The sequence below is a fragment of the Tiliqua scincoides genome, chromosome 11, assembly GCF_035046505.1.
Source record: "Tiliqua scincoides isolate rTilSci1 chromosome 11, rTilSci1.hap2, whole genome shotgun sequence".
NCBI classification, from domain to species: domain Eukaryota; kingdom Metazoa; phylum Chordata; class Lepidosauria; order Squamata; family Scincidae; genus Tiliqua; species Tiliqua scincoides.
The window spans coordinates 10652993-10677142 of NC_089831.1; the positions used below are offsets into that span (position 1 = coordinate 10652993).

General features: G+C 46.1%; 1 protein-coding gene and 3 pseudogenes across 1 annotated transcript in view; 3 read left to right on the forward strand and 1 right to left on the reverse strand.

The window, feature by feature from the left end:
- UNC5D (unc-5 netrin receptor D) overlaps nucleotides 1-24150 on the forward strand; it is a 224785-nt gene that overhangs the window by 43943 nt on the left and 156692 nt on the right. The window contains exons 5-6 of the mRNA XM_066639671.1: nucleotides 4056-4199; nucleotides 17845-17948. Of these exons, the coding sequence (XP_066495768.1) occupies nucleotides 4056-4199; nucleotides 17845-17948 (248 nt within the window). The remainder of the gene's footprint in view (nucleotides 1-4055; nucleotides 4200-17844; nucleotides 17949-24150) is intronic.
- On the forward strand, nucleotides 3231-3349 carry LOC136662733 (5S ribosomal RNA; annotated as a pseudogene).
- Nucleotides 6826-6945, reverse strand: LOC136662872 (5S ribosomal RNA; annotated as a pseudogene).
- On the forward strand, nucleotides 22509-22628 carry LOC136662736 (5S ribosomal RNA; annotated as a pseudogene).

Below are 24150 nucleotides of genomic sequence, written 5' to 3' on the forward strand. Positions count from 1 at the left end.
AATAGAGACTCAGTACTGCAAAAACACTATTAAACAAGCAGAATAGTGCCATTTCTCAAACTTTAAAGCAATGGTTCTCACCTTAAAATAAAAAATAAAATCTCTTTACTATCCTCTCCATCCTCTGTGGCTATTATGGTGATGACAGCAGTACTTTTTTCTCTCCCCCATATAACCCTTGTTGTATAACCCTTGATGCATGTAGCCTCCTCTGCCTTAGCAGTTTGCGACCCACCAAAAATTGGATCGCAACCCACAGTTTGGAAACTGCTGATGACTTATGGATGTCCTTGATTTTATAGCCTTCCGGCTGTAGCAAGCAAGTGAAAGTTCAGGCCCTGCCCCCGATAAACAGCATCCTATTATATGTCCCTTCTCTTGCTATGAATTCATTTTCTGTTTTTGATGCTATCTTTGCCCAGGCCCGGTCATTCTTCCATGATCCCATTTTTAGATTATTTGCCTCGAAGCTCCTTGATGCGCTTTGTTCGGAGGACACTGCAATGTTCACAGTTCCCAAAGGGCTGTACGTTCAAGTTGATTATCATTAGCATCATGAGTTTGCCCATAGCTTGTTAGTCATAGGGTTGCTTGTTGGCTCCAAATGTCTCTGTTTCTCTAGCCCAGCAATTTTCGACATTTTCATCTCTCAGCACACTGACAAGGTGCTAAAGTTGTCACGGCTCACCATGCGGTTTTTGACAATTGACAAGGCGCACTGTGCTGCTGGGAGTGCTCATATTCCCCAATGACCCTCCCAAAAATAAATGGGGAGGGTCACTAATAAATGACCCTCCCCAAAATCCCAATTGCACACCTACTCGCTGCACACCAGTGTACCATGGCACAGTGGTTGAAAATGCCTGCTCTAGCCATTGGTCTTTCTCCCTCTTGGGTCACTTTTGGGCTGTGTGGGGCCCCCTTCTGGATTCTTCCTAGTACTATATCTTTCCCCCATTTTATAAGGACTGGCAGTCACCAGGTCATCACCAGGTCCCAAATTGTGACACCCTGCCAGACAGAGATGTAACCCACTGCCCCAGCGCCCGGGGCAATGACATCCTAAGACATTGTCACATCATTTCTGGGTTCTCCCTATAGGAAGGGGCACTGGTGGATTCACACCCCCGTTCCTTCTCCAGTGGAGGCTCCCCTTTGAAGGGGTGCCCATTCAAGGGGGAACCTCCACAGGAGAAGGAATGGGGACATGAGGCCTCCCATGTCCAAGAGGCGTTTGGGCCTCTTCAGCCTAGAAAAGAGACGCTTGAGGGGGGACATGATTGAGACATACAAAATTATGCAGGGGATGGACAGAGTGGATAGGGAGATGCTCTTTACACTCTCACATAACACCAGAACCAGGAGACATCCGCTAAAATTGAGTGTTGGGAGGGTTAGGACAGACAAAAGAAAATATTTCTTTACTCAGCGTGTGGTTGGCCTGTGGAACTCTTTGCCACAGGATGTGGTGATGGCGACTGGCCTGGGCGCCTTTAATAGGGGATTGGACAAGTTTCTGGAGGAAAAATCCATTACGGGTTACAAGCCATGATGTGAATGCGCAACCTCCTGATTTTAGAAATGGGCTATGTCAGAATGCCAGATGCAAGGGAGGGCACCAGGATGAGGTCTCTTGTTATCTGGTGTGCTCCCTGGGGCATTTGGTGGACTGCTGTGAGATACAGGAAGCTGGACTAGATGGGCCTATGGCCTGATCCAGTGGGGCTGTTCTTATGTTCTTATGTCCACTCCTCCTGGGAGAACCAGATGGATTGCCTTGTGCCACTTGATAAAGAAGGAATGGGGGCACAAAGCCACCAGCACCTCCTCTTAACTAGTGTACAGCCTAAGGCAGTCATGTGTCATCCTTGGTGTAGTAACCAGGGCAGGTGCCCCTCAGGATCCACCCTAGTTATGGCTCTACTGTCAGATTCCCCTTCAGAAACCTCCATTGATGGATACATCTGACCTGGAAAACCTCTACACTGACATTGGCCTGCTGGATGTGCATGTGAAATGGGGAAGATGTTAGGTGTGAGATGAGATGAAATTTAATGTGCCTTGAAAAAAAAAAAATACAAGTGAAAATTGCTAACGAAGGGATCCTTAATTTAGCACCAGTGGATGATTAACCACAGTTTCTTCCTACCGTACTCTAAGTGAAGATGTGAGGCAGCAGGGATGGATGCAAATGGGATGAAAGAGCAGGGGCAAAGCTCTGCACTCTCCCCACCCCTTTAATTTCCTGAGTAAAAATAGAACTCTTTCTTCTGAGAGCATCAAAGACAGAAAACGTATCCATGCAGGATGGTGTCATTTTCATTCGTCACTGACTGAGGAGGGCTGTTCTAAAGGCTGAAAGGGGGAAGGGCCTGTGTGTCCTGTCACCATGTGTATCTAAGAAGCTAGCGATGACCAAGATCCCATGAAACAAGGATGCCATGGGCTACTTAGAATTAGAAGGTGCTCACAAGGTCATCTAGTCCAAACCCCTACCTGTAGCAGGAAATCCTCCTAGATCATCTCCGGCCTTTTGAGTCTCTGGCTTGAAGATGTCCAGTGAGGGAGAACCCACCACCTCCCTTGGCAATCTGTTCCACTGCCAAACTGCTCTGACCAGCAAGAATTTCTCCCTGATGTCCATCCGGAATCTCTCTTGCAATTTATACCCATTAGAACTAGTTCTACTCCCAGAGGTAGTTGAGAACGAAATTGTCCCTTCCTCCATATGACAGCCCTTCAGGTATTTGAAGAGCGGTATCATATCCCCTCTCAGCCTTCTCTTATCCAGGCTGAACATCCCAAGTTCCCTCAACCTTTCTTGTTCTCCAGCCTTCTGATCATCCTCATCCTTGTTGTCGCTAGGGGTGTGTGGGCTGCACCGGGTGACACACACGGGCAGTGACACTACTACTGGCCATTTTTTTAAAAAATCTTGATATTTTTGAATAATACCATCAAGTTGTACATCAATTAATGCATCATTTCATGTGAAATGCAATGGAACGAACCACATTGAAATATCTCTGTTCTATCAAAAGTTATAGCCAAACCCAGTGGGAGCAGGGCGATGGTATGTCACCATGCCCGCTGCCTGGGGTGTGGCCCCGCCCACTGCATGGGAGCAGGTCCGTCATGGCGGTGATGCGCTGGTGTCCTGCTCTGGGTGACAAGGACTTGTTTTTGCCTGTATTTTCTGATTGGCTGACCACTTTCATTACTTTTTTGGGGTATGTTTTGCTGTTACCCTGCACATGCCCGATCTCGTCTGATCTTGGAAGCTAAGCAGGGTCAGGCCTGGTTAGTACTTGAATGGGAGACCGCCTGGGAATACCGGGTGCTGTAGGCTTAGACCATAGTCTTTCGAGACTGAAGGTTGCCAAACATTTGATGTTACAGCCAACGTCTAAAACTAGTGAACTGAACCCACAATCATATTCACTTACTTGGAAATAAGTCCCAGTAGTATACAAAGAGAGTAGTCTGGGGCTCTGGGTGCCAGGCTGTGGTAGGGGGGTGTCCGAGAGGCTACCCCAAGACGGTGGTGAAGGTGACCCTGGCCGCAGCTGCAATTTGGCTAGGGCTAGCTGCAGCCCACCTGCAAGAAAAGCATGTGTATTTGGGGGAGGGGTTCCAAAAATTTATGGACCCCGGATGCCAGATGACCTTGGCAAGTCCTATTGGTTTCAGCCTCAAAGGTGAGCTTAGAATTCCAGCGACAACTAACTGGACTGCTTCTTCTTTGTCATTGTCTTTAAAATAAATAAATAAAGCTGCTTGCCAACGCCGGAGATAAGCCAGAGATTTTAAAGGCAGATATTACATGGTCCCGAATCCCGTCTTGGCAGGGGAACACGCTCAATTCATGTGTTCTGACCTACTTGGCTGTTGGAATTTAATTAGCAGCCATACATTGTTGTCACAGTAATTAAAGCTTTGCCTTGATTAAAAAATGGAATTGTTTAATTAAAAAGGAAAGGTTTGGCTAACTTGAGCGCGCTGCCTGAGTAAGACATTTCTGTATCAGCTCATTTTCCTGTATCTTTCCCGTTCAGGCTTGAAGGTTCGGGAGGCATACATCAACGTGACAAGGCAGCAAGTGGAGGATTTTCACGGACCAGAGGACTACTGGTGCCAGTGTGTGGCGTGGAGCCACCTCGGGACATCCAAGAGCAGGAAGGCTTCGGTTCGCATCGCCTGTAAGTAGTTGTGGCTTGGTGTAGAAGCGAGCATGCAAGAGACTCTCCTTTTGGGGACTGGCTGTTTTTGGCTCATCCAAATGACATGTTCAAATAAGTTGGTCCTCCTAATCCACCGATTTGGGACCTGTAGATTTGGCCCAGTGTGAGTCAGGAGAGCCTCATTGTATCTCCCGATGCAACCGGAAGAGTCTTCTGGTGACACTGGGAGAGAGGCCTTTGGAGACATGGGGAGGCTCTGCATGACCTCCTTGCACCTCAGAAGACTAGCCAGAGCCTTCTAAAAAGCACCTCTGGTTTTTCACTAAACCCGAAGTGCCTTGCGGAAGGCTCCAGCAGCCTTCCGAGATGCAGTTCTGGTCGCAGCCAGAGATCCTCTGCTGGCCCCAACCTGTGGATTCGATTATCCACAGATTTCGGTATTCATGGAATGGAAATGGACACCCCCCCCCCCCGTGGTTACTGAGGACCAATTGTATGCACTCATCACTTTGGTTCTCTGTCTAGGACTGATGCCCACATTTTGAGGAAGCTTCTGGGTTCCTCCCAATAGAAGCAGCTGAGAATTTTCAAGAGAAGTCAAATGAGTGTCTGTAAGACTAATGGCACTTCTCAGGGTGCTCTGGGGCATCCCTGGAATTTTTCACCACTCAAATGTCAGGGTTTCTTCTTGAGGGGAAATTATCTAAGAGCTTCAGAGAAACTGGACCAGGTTCTTGAAGACAAGAGAAGTTTCCCAGAGGGTTTTTTGCTGCAGAACAATGTACAGGTTGGTCCTTCTTATTCATGGGTTAGGGACCCGTGGATTTGACTTACCCTGACCCACGCCTAGAAGGTCTCAGCAAACCTCCCAGATAAGACCAAAGGTACCTTCCAGTCAAGCCTGGGAGGTGTTCTGATGCGTGAGGAGGTCATGTGTGACCTCTGCTTGCCTCAGAAGACCTCCCAGAGGCTTCTGAGAGGCGCTTCCAGTTATCAAAGGCACTTTTGGCAGCATCCAGAGGTCCTCTGAGGGGCCTTCCACTGATCTTAATATCCATGAGTTCAGTATCCATAGGGGAGTCCAGGAACGGAAACCCTGCAGACACTGAAGGCCAACCTGTATTTGACGTGTAGGAGCTATACAACTTAGGACGCAACCCTAATCAAATTTCCAGCACTGGGGTAAGGGCAGTGCAACTCCAAGGTAAGGGAACAAATGTTCCCTTATCTTGAGGAGGCCTCTATGACTGCCCCCTACCACAAGATGCAGCACATGCCCCATTGGCATACCTGTGTCATTGCGGGAAGGTTGGTTAGGATTTGAGCTTTGCATGTTTACATTTCCATTCTAAAATCTTAGCGAGCCCTGGCAGATAGATGCAGTTGTATTGTCACACATCACTTCTGTAAATGATCGCAGCATCAATATAGGAGGGCCTATGGGTCATTGTTTATTTATCAGTGCATTTTCTGCTTAGGTTATAACAAGTGTCAACAGATTTTAAGGTTGCCTGATCTACTTTGTTAAAAAACCCTAACGTTCATAAGCCAGTTTCAGACAGAAAATGGTGGCTCGGGGACAGAGCCAGACAGAAAATGCTGGTTCAGGGGAGTGGAGTTTACTACATATTGCATACCATGAATCATATTTTTAGATAGCTACATATACAAGTTTCAGGTCCACATCTCAGCTACCATAGATCAGAGATTTCCAATGAAACTGAATGCCCCGTAAAGGCATGAATCTGTTAAAAGACACCTCATTAATACTCAGATTTTACTTATTGCTCACTGAGGTGGAGTGATAGGATCAGTCTCAAGCCAGCCATTGAATCCATACCAGGCTAACAAATCTGATCTTATGTGTGTTTGCTCAGAAGGAAGTGAACAGAATTCACTGGAATTTTCATAGGTGTGTTGGAAGCTTAAAGCCCCCCCCCCCCCCACACACACACACGCATCTAAGGGCTTTATCTTGGTTAGTATATTTTGTTGACAATGTCTCCAAGGTTTTTAATGGACATTATTCTTTGCCTTACATGGAAATGTCAGAGATTGAACTAAGGGCCTTCAGCGTGCAAAGTTTATACTCTTCTATTGAGCCATGGCACTCCTAAGTAATTATTCGACTTCTAAAACTTTGACTGTATGCACAGAAGCAGCCCACTTAGTGCAAGGCTAACTATCGATGAGCATCTTTGTCCATCTGAACCCACTCAAGTTTTGAGGCCCTTTTCTCAGGCCCACCTTCAGCAGAGTTTTGTCCGGGATGGAGTGTCTCAGTGGTGGCACTGTGTGTATGGAACTCTATCTTCAGGGTGCTCAAACCGGTCCTTTCTGTGGTCATTACTTTTGCTGTTTCTGAAGGTTGTGTTTAACTTACGGAGTATCAATTGATTCCTGCTGCTTATCTTCCAGTATTTGGTGTCTGTGATATGCCGGTGTTTGGTGTCTATGGTATGCCGACCCCAGAAGATAATTGGTTGAGGTTGATGTGCCACTTCTTGATGGACTGAAGTATGAGTTTGTAGAGTAGGAGGTCTGAATGATCTTAACTTGTGTGTTCAAGGACGCCAACAGCCATGACTTAGTTGACACTGAGATGGTTGGTTGGCAACCTTCAGTTTCGAAAGACTATGGTCTAAGCCTACAGCACCCGGTAATTCCAGGCGGTCTCCCATCCAAGTACTAACCAGGCCTGACCCTGCTTAGCTTCCAAGTTCAGACGAGATCAGGCATGTGCAGGGTAACAGTTGCTGTATGTTGACACTGAGATTTGCCTAGTTATTTCCTGTTGGCGAAAGCACTGTGCCTCTGGAGATCCACTTACTGCCCTGGCTCCTGGGGCAGTGACGTCACAGCGTCACGTGACATCATGGCAGCACTTCTGGGTTTTCCTTGGAGGAGGGGTGCTGGTGGCTTTGCTGTTCCTTCTCTTGTGGAGACCTCTTTGATGGGGCACCCCCTTCAAGAAGGAGCCTCCGCAGGATAAGGAACAAGGGCACCAAGCTGCCAGCACCTCCTCCTCCATGAAGAACTTTGAAGTGATCGCCTTGCATTGCTTGCAGTGCAAGGCAGTCACTTCTATGTTATCAACAGAGGAGGGGGTGCTTGTTGTTATGGCTTTGCACCCCCATTCTTTCTCCTGTGGAGTCTCCTCTTTGAAGCAGAAGGAAAGGGGCATAAAGCTGATAACTTCCTCGAAAACAAGGGTCGAGCCTGAAGGGGAATAATGCACCATCCTTTGTCATGGTGTGTGCCCCTCCCCAAACTGCCATGTCAGTGGGGAGCTAAGTTGGGGAATGCCCGCTGGGTGGAATGGAGTTGGAATGGGAGTCCAGGTCCACCTGGTAGGTAGATCTGGGCTCCAAGTCAGGGTGAGAGCCCAGGTCTACCCATCCAGCAAGTTGCCATGGAGGCAATAAGCTCAACTGGGAGCCCAGGTTTACCCACCTGGTTGACCTGGGCTCTGGAGTTAAGGTAGTGCTCATTCCCCCCCCCCCCACACACACACACACATTGTATCTGCTCTGTAATACACAGAGTCTTTTGCTCTTTGCATGGCACAGAATTTAAGGTAAACAAATTGCAGGCTTCAAGCATTTTGGAGCATGAGTGACAACTGAAAGCATCTTCAGATTTATCTTAAATTAGGTTTTGTTGTTGTTGTTTTGCGGGGGTGTTTTTATGTATTTCAGTTGTATTGTTGCTGGTATAATGCTGTTCTTCTAAACTGCTGTGTGAATTTTGTTTTTAATGGTAGGATAGACAAATAAATAGGGGCTTACCAGAACATTTTTTTTTTTTTGAACACACATTCCCCATGGGAAAACCTATCAATTTAATTTCAGAATGCAGCTTTGATGAGTGCCAGAGGAAAGTGTAGACCAGTGGTGGACTTATCCTGCCCCACTCCCCAGGACAGAGGTCTGCAATGCAAGCCCCCGCATGCGAAGCCACCCCCCCATCTGCAAAGCGCGACAGAGCTTTGCGTGGCTCTGGGGAAACCTTCTGAGGCTTCCCCGAGGTCTTAAGCTGTACCTCAGGGAGCACCCAAGATAATATGCTTGCATCCTGGTGCCCTCCTTTGCATCTGGTATTCTGAGATAGCCTACTTCTAAAACCAGGAGGTTTCACATATCCATCATGGATTGTAACCTGTGATGAACTTTTCTTCCAGAAATCTGCCCAGTTCCCTTTTAAAGGCATCTATGCCTGATGCCATCCTCACATCCGGTGGCAAGGAGTTCTACAGACTGATTACACACTGGATAAATAAATATTTTCTTTTGCTTGTTCTAAATATCCTGACACGCAATTTTAGTGGACGTCCGCTAGTTCTGGTGTTGTGTGAGAGGGAGAGGAACATCCCTCTATTAATTCTATCCACCCGGTGCATAATTTTGTACATCTCAATCATGTTCCCCCCTCTGGTGCCTTTTTTTCTAAAGAGCCCCAAACGCTGTCTTTCCTCATAAGAGTGGTGCCCCAGCCCAATAATCAGTTTGGTCCCAGTGTTTTAAAAGATCGATAGCCCACCTTTCCAGAGCTCAAGGCGGCTAACAAATTAACATTCAATAAAATGCAATCGTAAAGCACCATAAAATACATAATAAAACACAACAAGTAATCAGTAAAATTCTAAAGCTTCGGTCACGTCCCATAAATCCTCATAGCAGCATAGAGCAGAATGTAAATTATATTATTAGATTATTAAACTACTAAAAGCAAGCCTCCAAAATAAGACATCCAAAGCAGCTTTATAACCATAAAATCATCATAATGCCACTGGCATCAGGAATAAAAGCAATTTCCCCGCCGCCCACTCTAAAATGCTAACTAAAATATATATATATATATCAAAACAGAATTTAAAGGAAGTTCCTAGTATATCCACCCCCCTTTTCAGGAGATATCAATGACTGTGTGACAGACTTTCCAGGCCCTGCGGCTCTAGCACTGGGTTATTGAAACAGGTTTTGTTCAAGGAGAGGTGGAAAGACTTCCACAGTACTATCAGTCCATTTCAATGTGGTGCTTTTTCTATACTTGCCAGAACACTCTTATATATTTGCAATTCATAGGTATTTATCCTGGCCACAAATGTATGGGGGGGGGGGGGGAGGATCCTATCAAAGGCCACTGCATTCAGCTGGGGATTTGTCCTGAGATTCTCTGGGAACCCAATCCAACATCTGTTGCCCATTTGACCATATTTGTTGCTTCCGGGAGTTTCTGAATGGAAAGGATGGCATAATTGTTAGAGCACTGGTTCTTAAACTTTTTACAGGCCATAGGGGCTGCTTCCTGATTTATAAATGCCAAGATGTATGGTTATAATGATGATTGAGTTAGCAGTGCTACCCCTCTCCGGTTAGAAGTGTGTTTAACCTTTGATGCACATAGCCTAATCCAGTGTTTCTCAAACTGTGGGCCGGGACCCACTAGGTGGGTCACGAGCCAATTTCAGGTGGGTCTCCATTCATTTCAATATTTTATTTTTAATATATTAGACTTGATGCTACCATGGTATGTGACTGCATTTGAGGAAAAGTTACAGACCTGTACTTTTAACAAGCTATTATGAATATTCTTTTAACAATGATGGCAAATGGCACTTAATCCTGGGTTGGAGCCTAGAATTGTTAAAATTTTTCCTGCTTGATGATGTCACTTCCGGTCATGACATCACTTCCGGTGGGTCCTGACAGGTTCTCATTCTAAAAAGTGAGTCCTGGTACTAAATGTGTGAGAACCACTGGCCTAATCTACCCTGTCAGTTTTGTGAACCGCCAAAAAAAATTGGGTCCTGGCCCACAGTTTGGGAACCACTGGGTAAGTGTGTTGGACTAAAACCTGAATTCAAAGTCCCACTAGCCGTGAAACTTCCTGGTTGACCTTGAGCCAGTCACTGTCTTTTTGCATAAGCTGTGTGTCACAGGCAAGTCCAGCCCATCCATGAGGCCAACGAAAGCTGTTGCAACAGGTTGCAGATTGGGGAGCTTATCTCTGCTGCCTTTCTTACCTTCACTGTTCCACCTTCTCCTTCTACTCTCTGGATTGGAAACGGAAGAAAGGGGCAGAGGGGTAGAGGAAATGTGGACGGGGGAGGGTGCTGAGCTAGAGCATTGGAGAGTGGAACGAACAGAAGCTGGCACGTCATTGAGTAAGTGGGACAGAATTTAGCATGCTGCTTCATGTCAGGAATCTTGGTCTGGCCCCATAACAGCTTCCTTGTTCTGCCTTCTCATCATCTCTCTCACTCGGGGTTTCTGCTAGCATTTTGTACATTGAGTCTCTTGCTTTGTCCTACCTCCTCATCTTGCCACCTTACATAGCAGGTGATATGCAGGTGATAGCAGTAATTAAAATGGCAGCTAATTGATATCACTGATTATCAACCTATCACTGAGCCAGAGTTCTTTCCCTGCTAGATGTTGGTGCTCTCTCTCTCTCTCTCTCTCTCTCTCTCTCTCTCTCTCTCTCTCTCACTAACCAGTCTAGCCAGTGGAAAATAACTTGTTAAACTACAAATATTTTTGAAATATTTTTGAAAACCATTGGTTTGAAGTTGGTTGGTTTGAAGTTGGTTTGAAAACCAACTACAAATATTTTTGAAAACCATTGATTTCTAGTACAGACCCACCAAACAGGTAACCAGTCTGTGCTGTTTTAGATGGGCATTATCTTATTTTGTGTGTGTGTGTGTGTACATACATAATGTTTATAAGACACACACACACACCCACACACACCATTTAATGGTACATTACCATTTAATATAAAGTTTTGTTTTTTAAAAAAATATTTTTATTCATTTCATTTTATTGGTATGGATTTGGTTCCTTCCATACAAAAATCAAGTTGACTGACAGTGTTACACAAGCCCATAATACAGGATAATGACCTTGTTCATTGATTTCTGAATATCGTTTTATCCCTTGGATTATCTTTGTGATGCAATAATTTCCGCAAAGTGTATTCTGCTGAAACAGGAAGAAAGCAATTCCAGCACGGATAAACTACGTTTCACTGAACTGTCTTTGCTACTCCTTGCTAAATCTCAGGAAGAGACAGAGAGAGAGTTTACATGAACACGTACAAAGTATTTTTTCTCCCCCAGGTACATTTCAGTTTTATTCCTGTCCACCTCCCCATTTTCTCAGCAACTCAGTTCCAGCTGTTGCAGTAAGACTTATACATTCTTTAGAACAAAAGAAGAGACCCACTGAATCAGGCCAAACGCTCATCTAGTCCAGCTTCCTGTATCTCACAGTGGCCCACCAAATACTTCAGGGAGAACACAAGACAACAGACACAATCTGCATCCCAATGCCCTCCCCTGCATCTGGCAATCAGAGGCAGCCTACCTCTAAAACCGGGAGCTAGCACATACCTACCATGACTTGTAACACACAAGGCACATACCTACCATGACTTGTAACTCATGCTTTAGTAGTAGTAAGATTGGACCCGAAGGTACCAATAGAACCTGACAATGGTTATCATTGATCATTGTTCCAGCGGACCAACTTCTCTCCTTCACTACGATCCCTCTTCCATTCTTCCACAGAAACACCCTTACAGCACATTCCCTGCCACTGTTTAAACTGATACATTCCATCTGTCCTGCGCATGCAGTCCCTCTCCTGTTGAATCACTACATAATAAACTTTAGAAATCAGACCTTCCTACTGAGTGATGGTTGGATATTAACTTTTTTCAAAATGTGCCAATTTCCTGTTTATCTGGTTTTGGCCTCTAAGCAGGGATGAGAGATGATGCATCTGGAGATTTGGGGAACACACGAGCTAATTTCCCCATGCACTGATAAACCTCTTGATAGGGCAGCATATGCTTCTTGTAAATGAAGTTCTTTATTGGATCAAGCCCATTTGTTTCCTGTCATTGTTTCAATCATGCCCCTCAGTGTCTTCATGAATGCATTGAAATAGCAATAATAAAGAGAGGGGTTATTAAGAAATGTCTGTTGTCAGTATGAGTTGGTTGGACTTGCTCCCCATTCTGCAGCAATGATTTAATCAGGGGATTATTCGGAATCCGATTTAACTGGGCCTGGTTTTCTTATTCTGGGATGCAACTCTCGCAATGGCGTGCCTGGTTCTGACTGATGCCTGCATTTCCATCTCTCAGGGAAGCATTCGCAAAACTATTTGCAAAACTAACTTGTGAGGTTAGGAAAATTCATGCCTCTGTTTTCCTCCTCCTGGCTGAGCAGAGACTGACTGACTGACTGACTGACTGACTGACTGACTATCTATCTATCTATCTATCTATCTATCTATCTATCTATCTATCTATCTATCCCTCCCTCCCTCCCTCCCTCCCTCCCTCCCTCCCTCCCTCCCCATCTGTCTATCCCTTCCTTCCTTCCTTCCTTCCTTCCTTCCTTCCTTCCTTCCTTCCTTCCTAACCATCCATCCATCTCTCTATCTATCTTCCTTCCTTCCTTCCTTCCTTCCATCCATCCATCCATCTACCTACCTACCTACCTACCTACCTATTTTCTTGACTTTTTCTTTTTCTTTTTTATTTATATATTTTCATTTGTGAAACTCCTTGCCCTGCTTGCTCATCCCTGTAACGTTTTCATTGAAATGAATATCAGAAGCATTAACCGGGCGGGGTGGGGGGGGGCGCAGATAGACACAAAAATTCAATGGAGACATCTTGACTGTAGCAATCAGTGTAGAACCCCAGGGGGAAAAATTGGTCATAGTTATACTATCTTCCCATCTTCCCTTGGAGTCGGGGGAAAAAAGTTGGAGGGACGGTTTAAAGTGGTTAGAGAGAGAATGGTTAAGCAAGTTCCCACTGTGGGCTTACGTCAGGGGTGCCCAAACCCCGGCCCTGGGGCCACTTGTGGCCCTTGAGGACTCCCAGTGCGGCCCTCAGGAAGACCCCAATTTCCAATGAGCCTCTGGCCCTCTGGAGACTTGCTGGAGCCCGCACTGACCCAATGCAACTGCTCTCAGTGTGAGGGCGACTGTTTGACCTCTCGTGTGAGCTGTAGGATGAGGGCTCCCTCCACTGCTTGCTGTTTCACGTCTGTGATGCAAAGAAAAGGGCAGCCTTGCTTTGTGCCAGGCCTTTTATAGGCCTTGAGCTATTGCAAGACCTTCATCCATTCATATAAGTTCATCTTTAACATATCCATTTATGTAAACTTATGTAAATGTATTCAAATTTTAAATGTAAATTCATTCTTTTTTTCCCCCAGCCCCCGACACAGTGTCAGAGAGATGATGTGGCCCTCCTGCCAAAAACTTTGGACACCCCTGGCTTACGTGATTGTATTTCATGTAGAATTGCTGCATGCAATTGTGTTGCATAATAGTTTGACATTTTGTGAATAGGGATGTGTGTGTGTGTGTGTGTGGTGGGGGGACACGAACCTTATTCACAGGAACAGCTTGTTCATTGTGTGGGGTCATTGGTTGCAGAAATGACCCCCTTCCCCAATCCAGTGATCCATCCAGCCAGCCTGTAGAAAAGGGTTGGTAAAAAGGTGGTGGTGGGAGCTGTGCCGGGTGTGGACTTGGGTCTTTTATGGCTGGAGTAGCAAACCTCCTGCTGGCATGTGCCAACTGGTTGGGCAGCCAAACTTGTCTACCTAGGTAAAGGGGTGGGGATGGAAAGGCAAGGTGCATTCCACAGTCAAGAGACTTTGGCAGCACCAGTCCTGGATTACAAGTTCCAGTACACACCTTGGTCAGTCTGCTTTCTCCAGCTACTTACCTTGATGCCTATTGAAAATAAACAGTTGGGTAAACTAATAAGGTCCTGCGCCTACCTCCTGATTTTGTAAATGGCAGTGATTTTTCATACACTGCTTTGTTAGGAATGTGTAGATTATTTTTATTTCATTGTGCTAACAGCCATTACAATGAAGGAGCAGATAATTCCCCCAGTATTTCAGGCTTGCAAAGGCCTATTATTCTGAATTGAATTTTTATTGACGCGTCTCAGTGTTGTGAATTCTCTTTCCAAACGCAGAAGGGTGAAAATGGACCAATGAATTAATTGAAGCAGTTGGATCGATCTGGCTGTCTTAAATCCTCAAGCCACAGGGGCACTGGCTACTGAAACACCCGCAGACCACCAGATCTGCTTGCTCTACCCATGTATAGTATTTGTTTGTTCATTCCAAAGCCTTTCTTGTTTCTTTCTTGCATCGGTTTTGCACAAGGCTTTAATAAGGACCCCTTTAGTGGCATTAAGTAAAATCACTACCCTGGTCATTGCTGTTGATAAGAATGTTTTGTTCTGCATTCCTCCTTTCCTTACCCAACGGGGAAACGATCAATATAACATAGAACAGGACAGTTGAAAAGTGACAACAAAATGCAGTAATTAGACATCTGAAGCACACAACAATCAACAACATAGCAAAACCTCAAAAGGGAATCAAAACACCATATTGCAAGACTAACCGAGAATCCATTGAACAAATCTTGACAGAAGCATTTGAAAGCCGATAACAGAGGACCGTATCAAATCAGCCCGTCCACAGACAGGTTTTAAGACCACCAGTAGAACACTAATGGATGGACATTTTGATCTCATGTGGAAGGGAGTTCCACGGGGTAGACACCACAACAGAGACAGCCCAGTGGAACACTAATGGATGGACATTTTGATCTCATGTGGAAGGGAGTTCCACGGGGTAGACACCACAGCAGAGACAACCCAGTGGAACACTAATGGATGGACATTTTGATCTCATGTGGAAGGGAGTTCCACGGGGTAGACACCACAACAGAGACAACCCAGTGGAACACTAATGGATGGACATTTTGATCTCATGTGGAAGGGGAGTTCCACGGGGGGGGTAGACACCACAACAGAGACAACCCAGTGGAACACTAATGGATGGACATTTTGATCTCATGTAGAAGGGAGTTTCACAGGGTAGGCACCACAACAGAGACAACCCTCTTATGGATTGCTGTCCACCACCTCCAGTGGTGATATCTGCACCAGAAATATCCCCCTGCACATTATCAAAGGCACTTTGTTTTATTGGCATATATATCCCTCCCCAAAGTGACCTGTGTTTAGTTGCAACAAGGAAGCCACTGGTAGCCTGACAGCACAATTCTATGCATGTCGGCTCAGAAATAAGCTTCATTGAGCTGAATGGGACTTACTCCCAGTTAAATGTGCACAAGATTGCAGCCAGAGCATGCAAAATAATTGTACCTTCTTTCCATGTTGATCCTGCCACCACTCCCCTCCCTTGATTTTTTTGAATACAGTTGGGTAGGCAAGGACAAGCGGGGCGGGGGGCAGATGGGCTGCACTGCATTTCAATGCCTTCACCTCTCCTTGCCTGCCTGGCTGCTTCTTTAAACAGCCCGGTAGGTGAGGAAGGGCCAATGACAACAGCAGTGGTGGAGAGGAATGAGGTTAAAAAAGGAAGGAGGGGTTACTGGGGGCAATGGATTGGTGTCAATTCAGGCAGCAGGTCCTCTTGAATTGCCCCTTGGAGGGGAGCTCAATTATATAACTCAGTTGATTTTCAAGGCAGCCGGTCTTGAGAAGTGGGTTGCTCCCGAGCAGGCGTAGGATTGGGCTGTTAGAAACTCAGCTTCTAATTGAATTGTCTAAAGGTCAGCATCACATTTGGTTGATTAAATGCATGTCAATTTCATCGCGCCGCCGACGCTTTCCGTTCTCAGGAAAAAAGGATACCGATGCAATGGTCTGCACCATTGCCGATTTCAGAGCAAAACAGTGAACCCGTCTTTCAACAAGCAGGTTTGGGAGTGTGCAAAACATCTATGGAGAAGCTGTTTTGCCCAGAGTGACTTGTGCATGTATAAATTCCAGTTTATACATGGTGGAAGAATGGGGGGAGGCAGTTTTGGCTACCAGAGCAAGATAAATCAGTACTGCTGAGCTTAAGAGAAAATGGGCATTAAGGTTTTGCCAGGGGCAAAGTAGTTACTCCGTGTTCCTGGAGCTGATTGACACATTTGACACAACATCTCTTGCTCTGGAGCTCACTCTAGATGGGTTAAGTCACCGTGAAACAGTATTTATCTCTCCTGAGATGTCAAGGAAATTGATCACCAGCCTCGGTTGGCCTGGGTGTGTGCTGGATGTATTGGTACCCATGAGCTTGTGAATCCCTGTGATGGACTCTGGTTTACTTCAGTTGACTACCCAAGCACGACACTACTGTTTTCAGAATCTTTTATCTTGTGAGTGTGTGGTATGTAGATTCCTCTGAACACAAATTCACGCAGCAGTACATCTGTTGGTCTGTGCTGTAACACTCTTATGTTGTGTTTGTTGTTACCTATAAGAAACTAATTTAGAGCCCAATCCTATGCACATCTACTCAGAAGTAAGACCCATTATAGTCAATCCAGGAAAGTGTGGATAGGATTGCAGCCTTAGTCTATTATAATTATTATTATTATTATTATTATTATTATTATTATTATTATTATTATTATTATTATTATTATTATACTTTATTTTTACCCCGCCTTTCTCCCCGAAGGGACTCAAGGCGGCTTACAAAACAAGGTTAAAACAAGTTAAAAACATAATTTATAAGCAGATAAAAACATAACATATCATAAAAACAGTAGTCAGATAAAAACTAATCAGGTTAAGAGCATAGGGCAGAAAATTAGAAAGGGATCATCTGTGAACAGATGTTTAAAAATGTTAAGAGATGTTAAAAAGATGTTAAAAAGGCCAGGAACTCAGAAGGCTTATCTAAACAGAAGGGTCTTCAGGCCTCACCGGAAAGTTACAAGAGAGGGAGCCGTTTTTAAGTCAAAGGGAAGGGAATTCCATAGCGTTGGTGCCACTACTGTGAAGGCCCTATTTCTTGCCGCCGCCCTACGTACCTCCCTAGGCGGCAGCACTTGTAAAAAGGCCTTCTCAGATGACCTAAGAGGACGGGCCGGATAGTACGGGAGTAGGCGATCTCTAAGATACCCTGGCCCAGAGCAGTATAGGGCTTTAAAGGTCAAAAACAGCACCTTGAATTGGGCCCGGTAGTCTACCCTTTGCGGACTTTTACAGTTGCTCTAGCTGAGTGGCATTGCACATGTTGCGCATGCAGAACACCCCAGGTTCAGTTCCTAGCATCTCCCAGATCACATAATCTGGGAAAAGATCCCTGTCTGAAACTAGGGGAGTTGCTGCTGGTCAGTGTTGGCGATGCTGAACCAGGTGGACAAATGGTCTTCCTCAGGAGGCAATTTCCTATGTGAATGCGTGCCAGAACTAGGGGTCTTCACTAGTATTCACTGTCAGGAGAGTTAGAACAGACAAAATAAATTTCTTTACCCAGTGGGCAATTAATCTGTGGAACCCCTTGCCACTGGATACTGTGATGCTGTCTGGCCTAGGTGCCTTTAAAAGGGGATTGCACAGAGTTATTGGAGGAAAAGTCCATCATAGGTTACAAGCCATGATGGGCACATGCAACGTCCTGATTTTAGATGTAGGCTCCCTCAAAATACCAGACTCAAGAGAGTGGCACCGAGATTCAGGTCTCTCATCTTGTGGGCTTCTCCAAGGCATCTGGTGGGCCATTGTGAGATGCAGGAAGCTAGGCTAGATGGGGCTTCGGCTTGATCCAGCGGGGCTCTTCTTATGTTCTTATTTTTATTTACAGATTTGCGGAAGAACTTTGAGCAAGACCCCCAGGGAAAGGAAGTTCCGATCGAAGGGATGATAGTGCTACACTGCCGTCCACCGGAGGGAGTACCTACAGCTGAGGTGAGTAGTGGTGTTTCTCAAAACAAACAAACAAAAAGTTTTTGTCATATTTGGACGTCTTCACGCACAAAGTTCAATCATGTTGCAGTGACTGGAATGGTAATGAATGGTAAACCCAAACTAGTCCAGGGGAGTAATAAATGCCTCTCTGTTTCCACATGGTGTGACCAGGCATGGATATACCGTATTTTTCGCTCCATAAGACGCACTTTCCCCCCTCAAAAAAAGGGGGGGGAATGCGTGCGTCTTATGGAGCGAATACTGGGGGCAAGGTCCGCACTGGGGGCAAGGTCCTCAATTGCACAGGCGCCACAGGGGGAGGGCAGGCTTACTTTAAAAGTAAGTTTTCCTCCTCTAAAAACTAGGCGCGTCTTATGGTCAGGTGCGTCCTATGGAGCGAAAAATACGGTAAATCGTGTAAGAGCAACTCAGAAATTATGGGATTCTCCTGTGCATGATTTCAGTGCTGCTGGTGCTTTGGGATAGATCTCCTGAGTCTTGTGTTCCACTTTCACGGACATTACTGAGCTGTGTAAAATTGTGCATGATGTGACTAGAGTCTCCCCACTTCTCAGTACTAGAATCTGGGATCATTCATTGGAACTGACTGGTGGGGGATTCCAGGTGGGAGGTGCTTCTCCACACGGCAGCTGTGGAATTCCTTGCCACAAGATGCTGGGTGGACTACCAGCTTGGATGTCTTTAAAAAAAAAAAAGATTGGACAAATTAACAAAGGACAGATCTACCAAAGGTAGTCATGATGACTGTGTGTTACATCCAGTGTGTCTCTGAATGCCAGTTGCAGGGGAACATGCCTTGCTCTCCTGCTTGTGGGCTTGCCAGAGGCAGCTGGTGGATCACTATAGCAAACTGGGTCAAATTTGTGCTGGATTGTATTTCTTCATGGACTATCTGTTGCCTCCTGAGAATCAAGTCCTTTAATGGCAAGGAAAGAGTCTTGTGGTTTCCTGTTCCCTTTCAGTGTTCTTCCACCTGCAAATGTCTGTCCTTTTCCGATGGACAGTATTAAACACTCGGCTTTAATAAAGCACAAGAATCCTTGTGCATACATGATTACTGGGCTGGGGCACCTTCCTTATGAGGAAAGGCTATGGTGTTTGGGCCTCTTCAGCCTAGAAAAGAGGCGCCTGAGGGGGGACATGATTGAGACATACAAAATTATGCAGGGGATGGACGGAGTGGATGGAGAGATGCTCTTTACACTCTCACATAACACCAGAACCAGGGGACATCCACTCAAATTGAGTGTTGGGCGGGTTAGGACAGACAAAAGAAAATATTTATTTACTCAGCGTGTGGTTGGTCTGTGGAACTCCTTGCCACAGGATGTGGTGATGGTATCTGGCCTGGACGCCTTTAAAAGGGGATTGGACAAGTTTCTGGAGGAAAAATCCATTACGGGTTACAAGCCATGATGTGTATGTGCAACCTCCTGATTTTAGAAATGGGTTATGTCAGAAGGCCAGATGCAAGGGAGGGCGCCAGGATGAGGTCTCTCGTTATCTGGTGTGCTCCCTGGGGCATTTGGTGGGCTGCTGTGAGATACAGGAAGCTGGACTAGATGGGCCTATGGCCTGATCCAGTGGGGCTGTTCTTATGCTGGGATTTGCATGCACTAGATGAGTTGCAAGTTACATCCCCAGCAGTGGCGATATTGACCATCCAGGGCGAGTCTGGAAGTGCCTCCCCCACCTTAAAACTTCCAGTTTTCTTTGGAAAACAGACCTTTTCTTTTTAAGGCCCTTAGAAGGCCTTCTGAGGCCCTCTAAGTCCCCCGGAAGGCCTTATAACGTCACTTCTGTTTTCCTCCAGTAAACTGGAAGTGGTGTTTTTAAGGTTCTTGGAAGGCCTCCAGACAGGGAGACAGCAGGAGCAGGCGACCCTTGGTGTGGTATGGCTGGCACCCCCCAGCCATGCCACCCCTTAGGTATGCCACTGACCCCCAACCCGAAGCCGTAAACAGGGTCATCTATATCTGGAATTGGAATTTCCCCCTTGTTGCCCACTAGTGTGGACAGAAGGTAGCACCACACCAATGTCCTTGCAGATGTACTTTGATTTGGAATTGACGTTGCAATTTCATTGCGTGTGTCTGCACATGAAGCAAAAGAGGACTTGCTGGCATGGCGAGGAGCAAGCACATCTGGAAGGACCCCGGGAGCACAGCTGGAAAGGCATCGGTGCTTGCATTCCAGCAGGCTTGTGGTTCTAGCTCGCTGCTCCGGGCCAGAGCTCCAGGCCAGCAGCCTCCATCTGTGCCTTGGTATATTTACTCTTTGGAATGCTCAAGCTGCATCTGTGCTGCTGCTGCTATTTTACATGCTTTGACAAAGCAAGCGAGAGACAAGCCCAGTCTCAACCCAGAGGCTGGCGAAGCTCTCTTATCTCCCTCGCAGTCGGGATGGTGTCTATTAATTGGGAGGACAGAAGACGCCGGCACGCAAATAAACGGTGAAGAACAAGGAGCACATTTTGTTCATTAGCCAGAAAACCCGCTGAGCGCGTGCCATTGGAAACTGGTTTATGGGATGAGTAATGAGACAAACTGGGGGAAGAGAAACAGAGACCGAAGTGCGAGGGGCCAGTTAGCTTCGAATCGGAGAAAAGACAAAGATTAGAAATGAAGAGAGGAGGAATAGATGCATCTGAAATGGCAGACTGATGATTGCTTTTGGGGTTGTTTCCTTTTGCTAATGAGCTGAAGAAGGATCGCTGCGCATTGTGTGTTGGCCCATCCGTGTGTTTGCATTGAGTTCTTGTATCTCGCCTCTCGGGAGAGAGGGAAGAATCTCCCTGCTTCCGTTTCATCCAAACTTTGGGCACTTTCCTGTGATTTCTTTTCCATTCTGCTAAAGTCCCTGTATTCCCTTTTCACCAGCAGGAAAAGCATAACAGAAGTTGTTGTCTCCCATGGCCTATCTTTTGCTTGACAAACACGGGGCCTGATGTACCATAATTTATAGGGGAGGGCTTTCCCTAGAGCAGGGGTGCTCACACTTTTTTGGCTCGAGAGCTACTTTGAAACCCAGCAAGGCCCGGAGATCTACCAGAGTTTTTTTTACAATGTCCGCGCCATCATAACATATAATATTTATGTGTACAATGTATGTTGGTGTACCTTGAGCCCCACTGAGTATAACAGGACTTACTCCTGACTAGACATGCCTAGGATTAGGCTGTGAGGTGCAATCCTAGCCACACTTACCTGGGAGTAAGCCCCATTGAGTACAATGGGCCTTACTCCCGGCGTTTCCTCCCAGAGGCACCTGAAGGGGGGGGGTCGGCACTCCGCGATCTACTCATTTTGCCTCGCGATCTACCGGTAGATCGCGATCCACCTATTGAGCACCCCTGCCCTAGAGCCTCCAGTGAGGGAAGATGGAAGAAGGGCTCAATGTTTCTCAGACTGTGGATTGGAACCCAGCAGGTCGGTCACGAGCTAATTTCAGGTGGGTCCTGTAGCACCTAGGTCAGCCACTGTTGAAAATAAAAAAAAAAATACTGTTACCCTGCACATGCCCGATCTTGTTTGATCTCGGAAGCTAAGCAAGGTCAGGCCTGGTTAGTACATGGATGGGAGACCACCTGGGAATACCAGGTGCTGTAGGCTTATACCATAGTCTTTCCAGACAGAAGGTTGCCAGCCATCTCCCTATACTGAACACTATACTATACTCCCTATCTCCTGATCTTGTCTGATCTCGGAAGCTAAGCAGGGTCAGGCCTGGTTAGTACTTGGATGGGAGACCGCCTGGGAATACTGGGTGCTGTAGGCTTCTACCATAGTCTTTCGAGACTGAAGGTTGCCAACCAACCAGGGTACAGAACTGCTGGCCAGGGCGGTCTCCTGATGGGAGAGAAGCATGGTGCTTTGCCTTGAATTGATGGGAAGATGGAATGCTGAAAGCGGAGAGGTCTGTGTGGTTGGAGAAGGATCCAAGGCTGTGTTCTGCTTTGGCTTCCGAGCTGGAATGTTTGAATTCTGAGCCATGCAAAAATAACAGCCTGGGCACACTATGTAGTGGGACCTTTGCCTGATTGTGGCTTAGGTTTGAAGCCTAAATTGATGATGCCAATTCTGGTTGTGACATCACTTCCAGGTTAATGACATCACTTGCAGTGAATCCCGACAGCTTTCTCATTCTAAAAAGTGGGTCCCGTTGCAGAAATGTTTGAAAACCACTGCTTTAGCCCTATGCTCTCCTTTCGTCTACTCAGACTTCTTCTTATACTTGATCACCCCTTCTTCTGAATTGAGGGAGTGGGTCTAGGGATGGGTGAAGGAAGGAAAGCGGCACTGTCACCTCAGACAGTCTTGTGGTCAGGCTGGCTGAGACTGCAAGACTCCGAAAGGAGACTCCCACAGTTATGGAGAAGTCAACTACTACACTCAAGGGTTGTAATCATGTGAACACTGTCCATGCAACTGGTAGCAAGGCCTGCCAAATGACTACAACACCCCTGAAGCTCTGATCCCCACTGATATGTAACTCAATCTTCTTAAGCATGGAGGAAATCTCTCCCTGGGTTCAGTATCCATGTACAGCAACTGTTACCCTGCAGATGCCCGATCTTGTCTGATCTTGGAAGCTAAGCAGGGTCAGGCCTGGTTAGTACTTGGATGGGAGACCGCTTGGGAATACCGGGTGCTGTAGGCTTATACCATAGTCTTTCCAGACTGAAGGTTGCCAACCAAAAGCACAAATGCTATAGGCATGGTGATTGAAGGCAGGACTTTGGGACCATGTCAGCATGGGGTGGGGCTTGCTCCTCATTTGCTTGCTCACTTCCTCCTAATTATAATGCCTGAGTAGGGCTGATATCTATTCAATATGTGTTGTCTCCTTTGGGCATGGTACTCGGTTGATTTCTCATTTGATCATTAAGATCTTAGGCACTTAATCACGGAGATCGAAGGAGAGAAAAGATGTTATTAGATAGAGGATTAAAAGCTCTAGAAGTAACTGCCTGTCCTTTCCTATTCACTTTGTGCACATGTTGGTTTTGTTATGGTTCTCCCTCCCCCCCCCCAAAAAAAAAAAAAAAAAAAAAAAGCCTGACCAGTCTGGGAATTAACCCCTGTGCAGGTGGATTCCACTTATATCCTTCCAGATCAATTCATTATTTTGAACTCTGGCACTTTACATTTGCCAGCTAAATGGAAAATCTATCTTTCATAAAAGTTAGGAATGATGTCCGATAAAAAGGTGACATTTTGATGGCTTTCCACAGATCAAAATGGTGGCGTTCTCAATAAAACCTTGATTTACTGGTGTTGGCTGTAAAATGCTTATTGCCGCTAATAAAACCTGTAAATCCTGATGGGTCATATTTGCTTTGGATCATAAAACGTCCCATAAAGGCTCAGTGTATAAGGCTAATTCTCTTCACATCAAGGTAAGCAGTCTACTTGGGCTAATAACTCATCACCTTTGGAGACTTGGTCTACATGTAAATGAATGGCAGGGAGCTCCTGGCAGCCATAGAGCTTCCAGCTCCGCATTCCTTTGTTCTGATAAGTCAGGCCATATATATGCATGAGGGCCAATTCACATCGACACCGAAGCGTCAAGCTGAACCGTTTTGGACAGTTCTCAAGTTTTCCTGGCACCGGAGGCATTGAGTCAAATGCTCTTCCCTATACGCCAGCACTTTGTCACCTCCTCCGCCTCCTTTCCATACATTCCTTCCAGAGATGCGTAAAAAAAAAACACAACTGACTTTTTGTTCAGCTTTTGGAAGCGCATGAGGTTTGCCAGCAGTTGCAGGGATTTTTAGTTGCGGATTTCAGTGTTATTTGATGCTGCCCTTTAGTTCTTTTTCTTCCATTTTAACTGTGTTTTGTGTGTTGTTTTTGTTTTATTTTCTTGTGAGCTACCTTGTTGTTGGCAACCTTCAGTCTCGAAAGACTCTGGTATCGCGCTCTGAAAGGTGGTTCTGGGACAGCGTCTAGTGTGGCTGAAAAGGCCGATTCGGGAGTGACAATCCCTTCCACACTGGGAGCAAGTGCAGTCTGTCCCTGGTCTGTCTCCCTGGCTATGGGCCTTCCTTCTTTGCCTCTTTGCCTCAGTCTGTTGGCCAAGTGTCTCTTCAAACTGGGAAAGGCCATGCTGCACAGCCTGCCTCCAAGCGGGCCGCTCAGAGGCCAGGGTTTCCCACCTGTTGAGGTCCACTCCTACG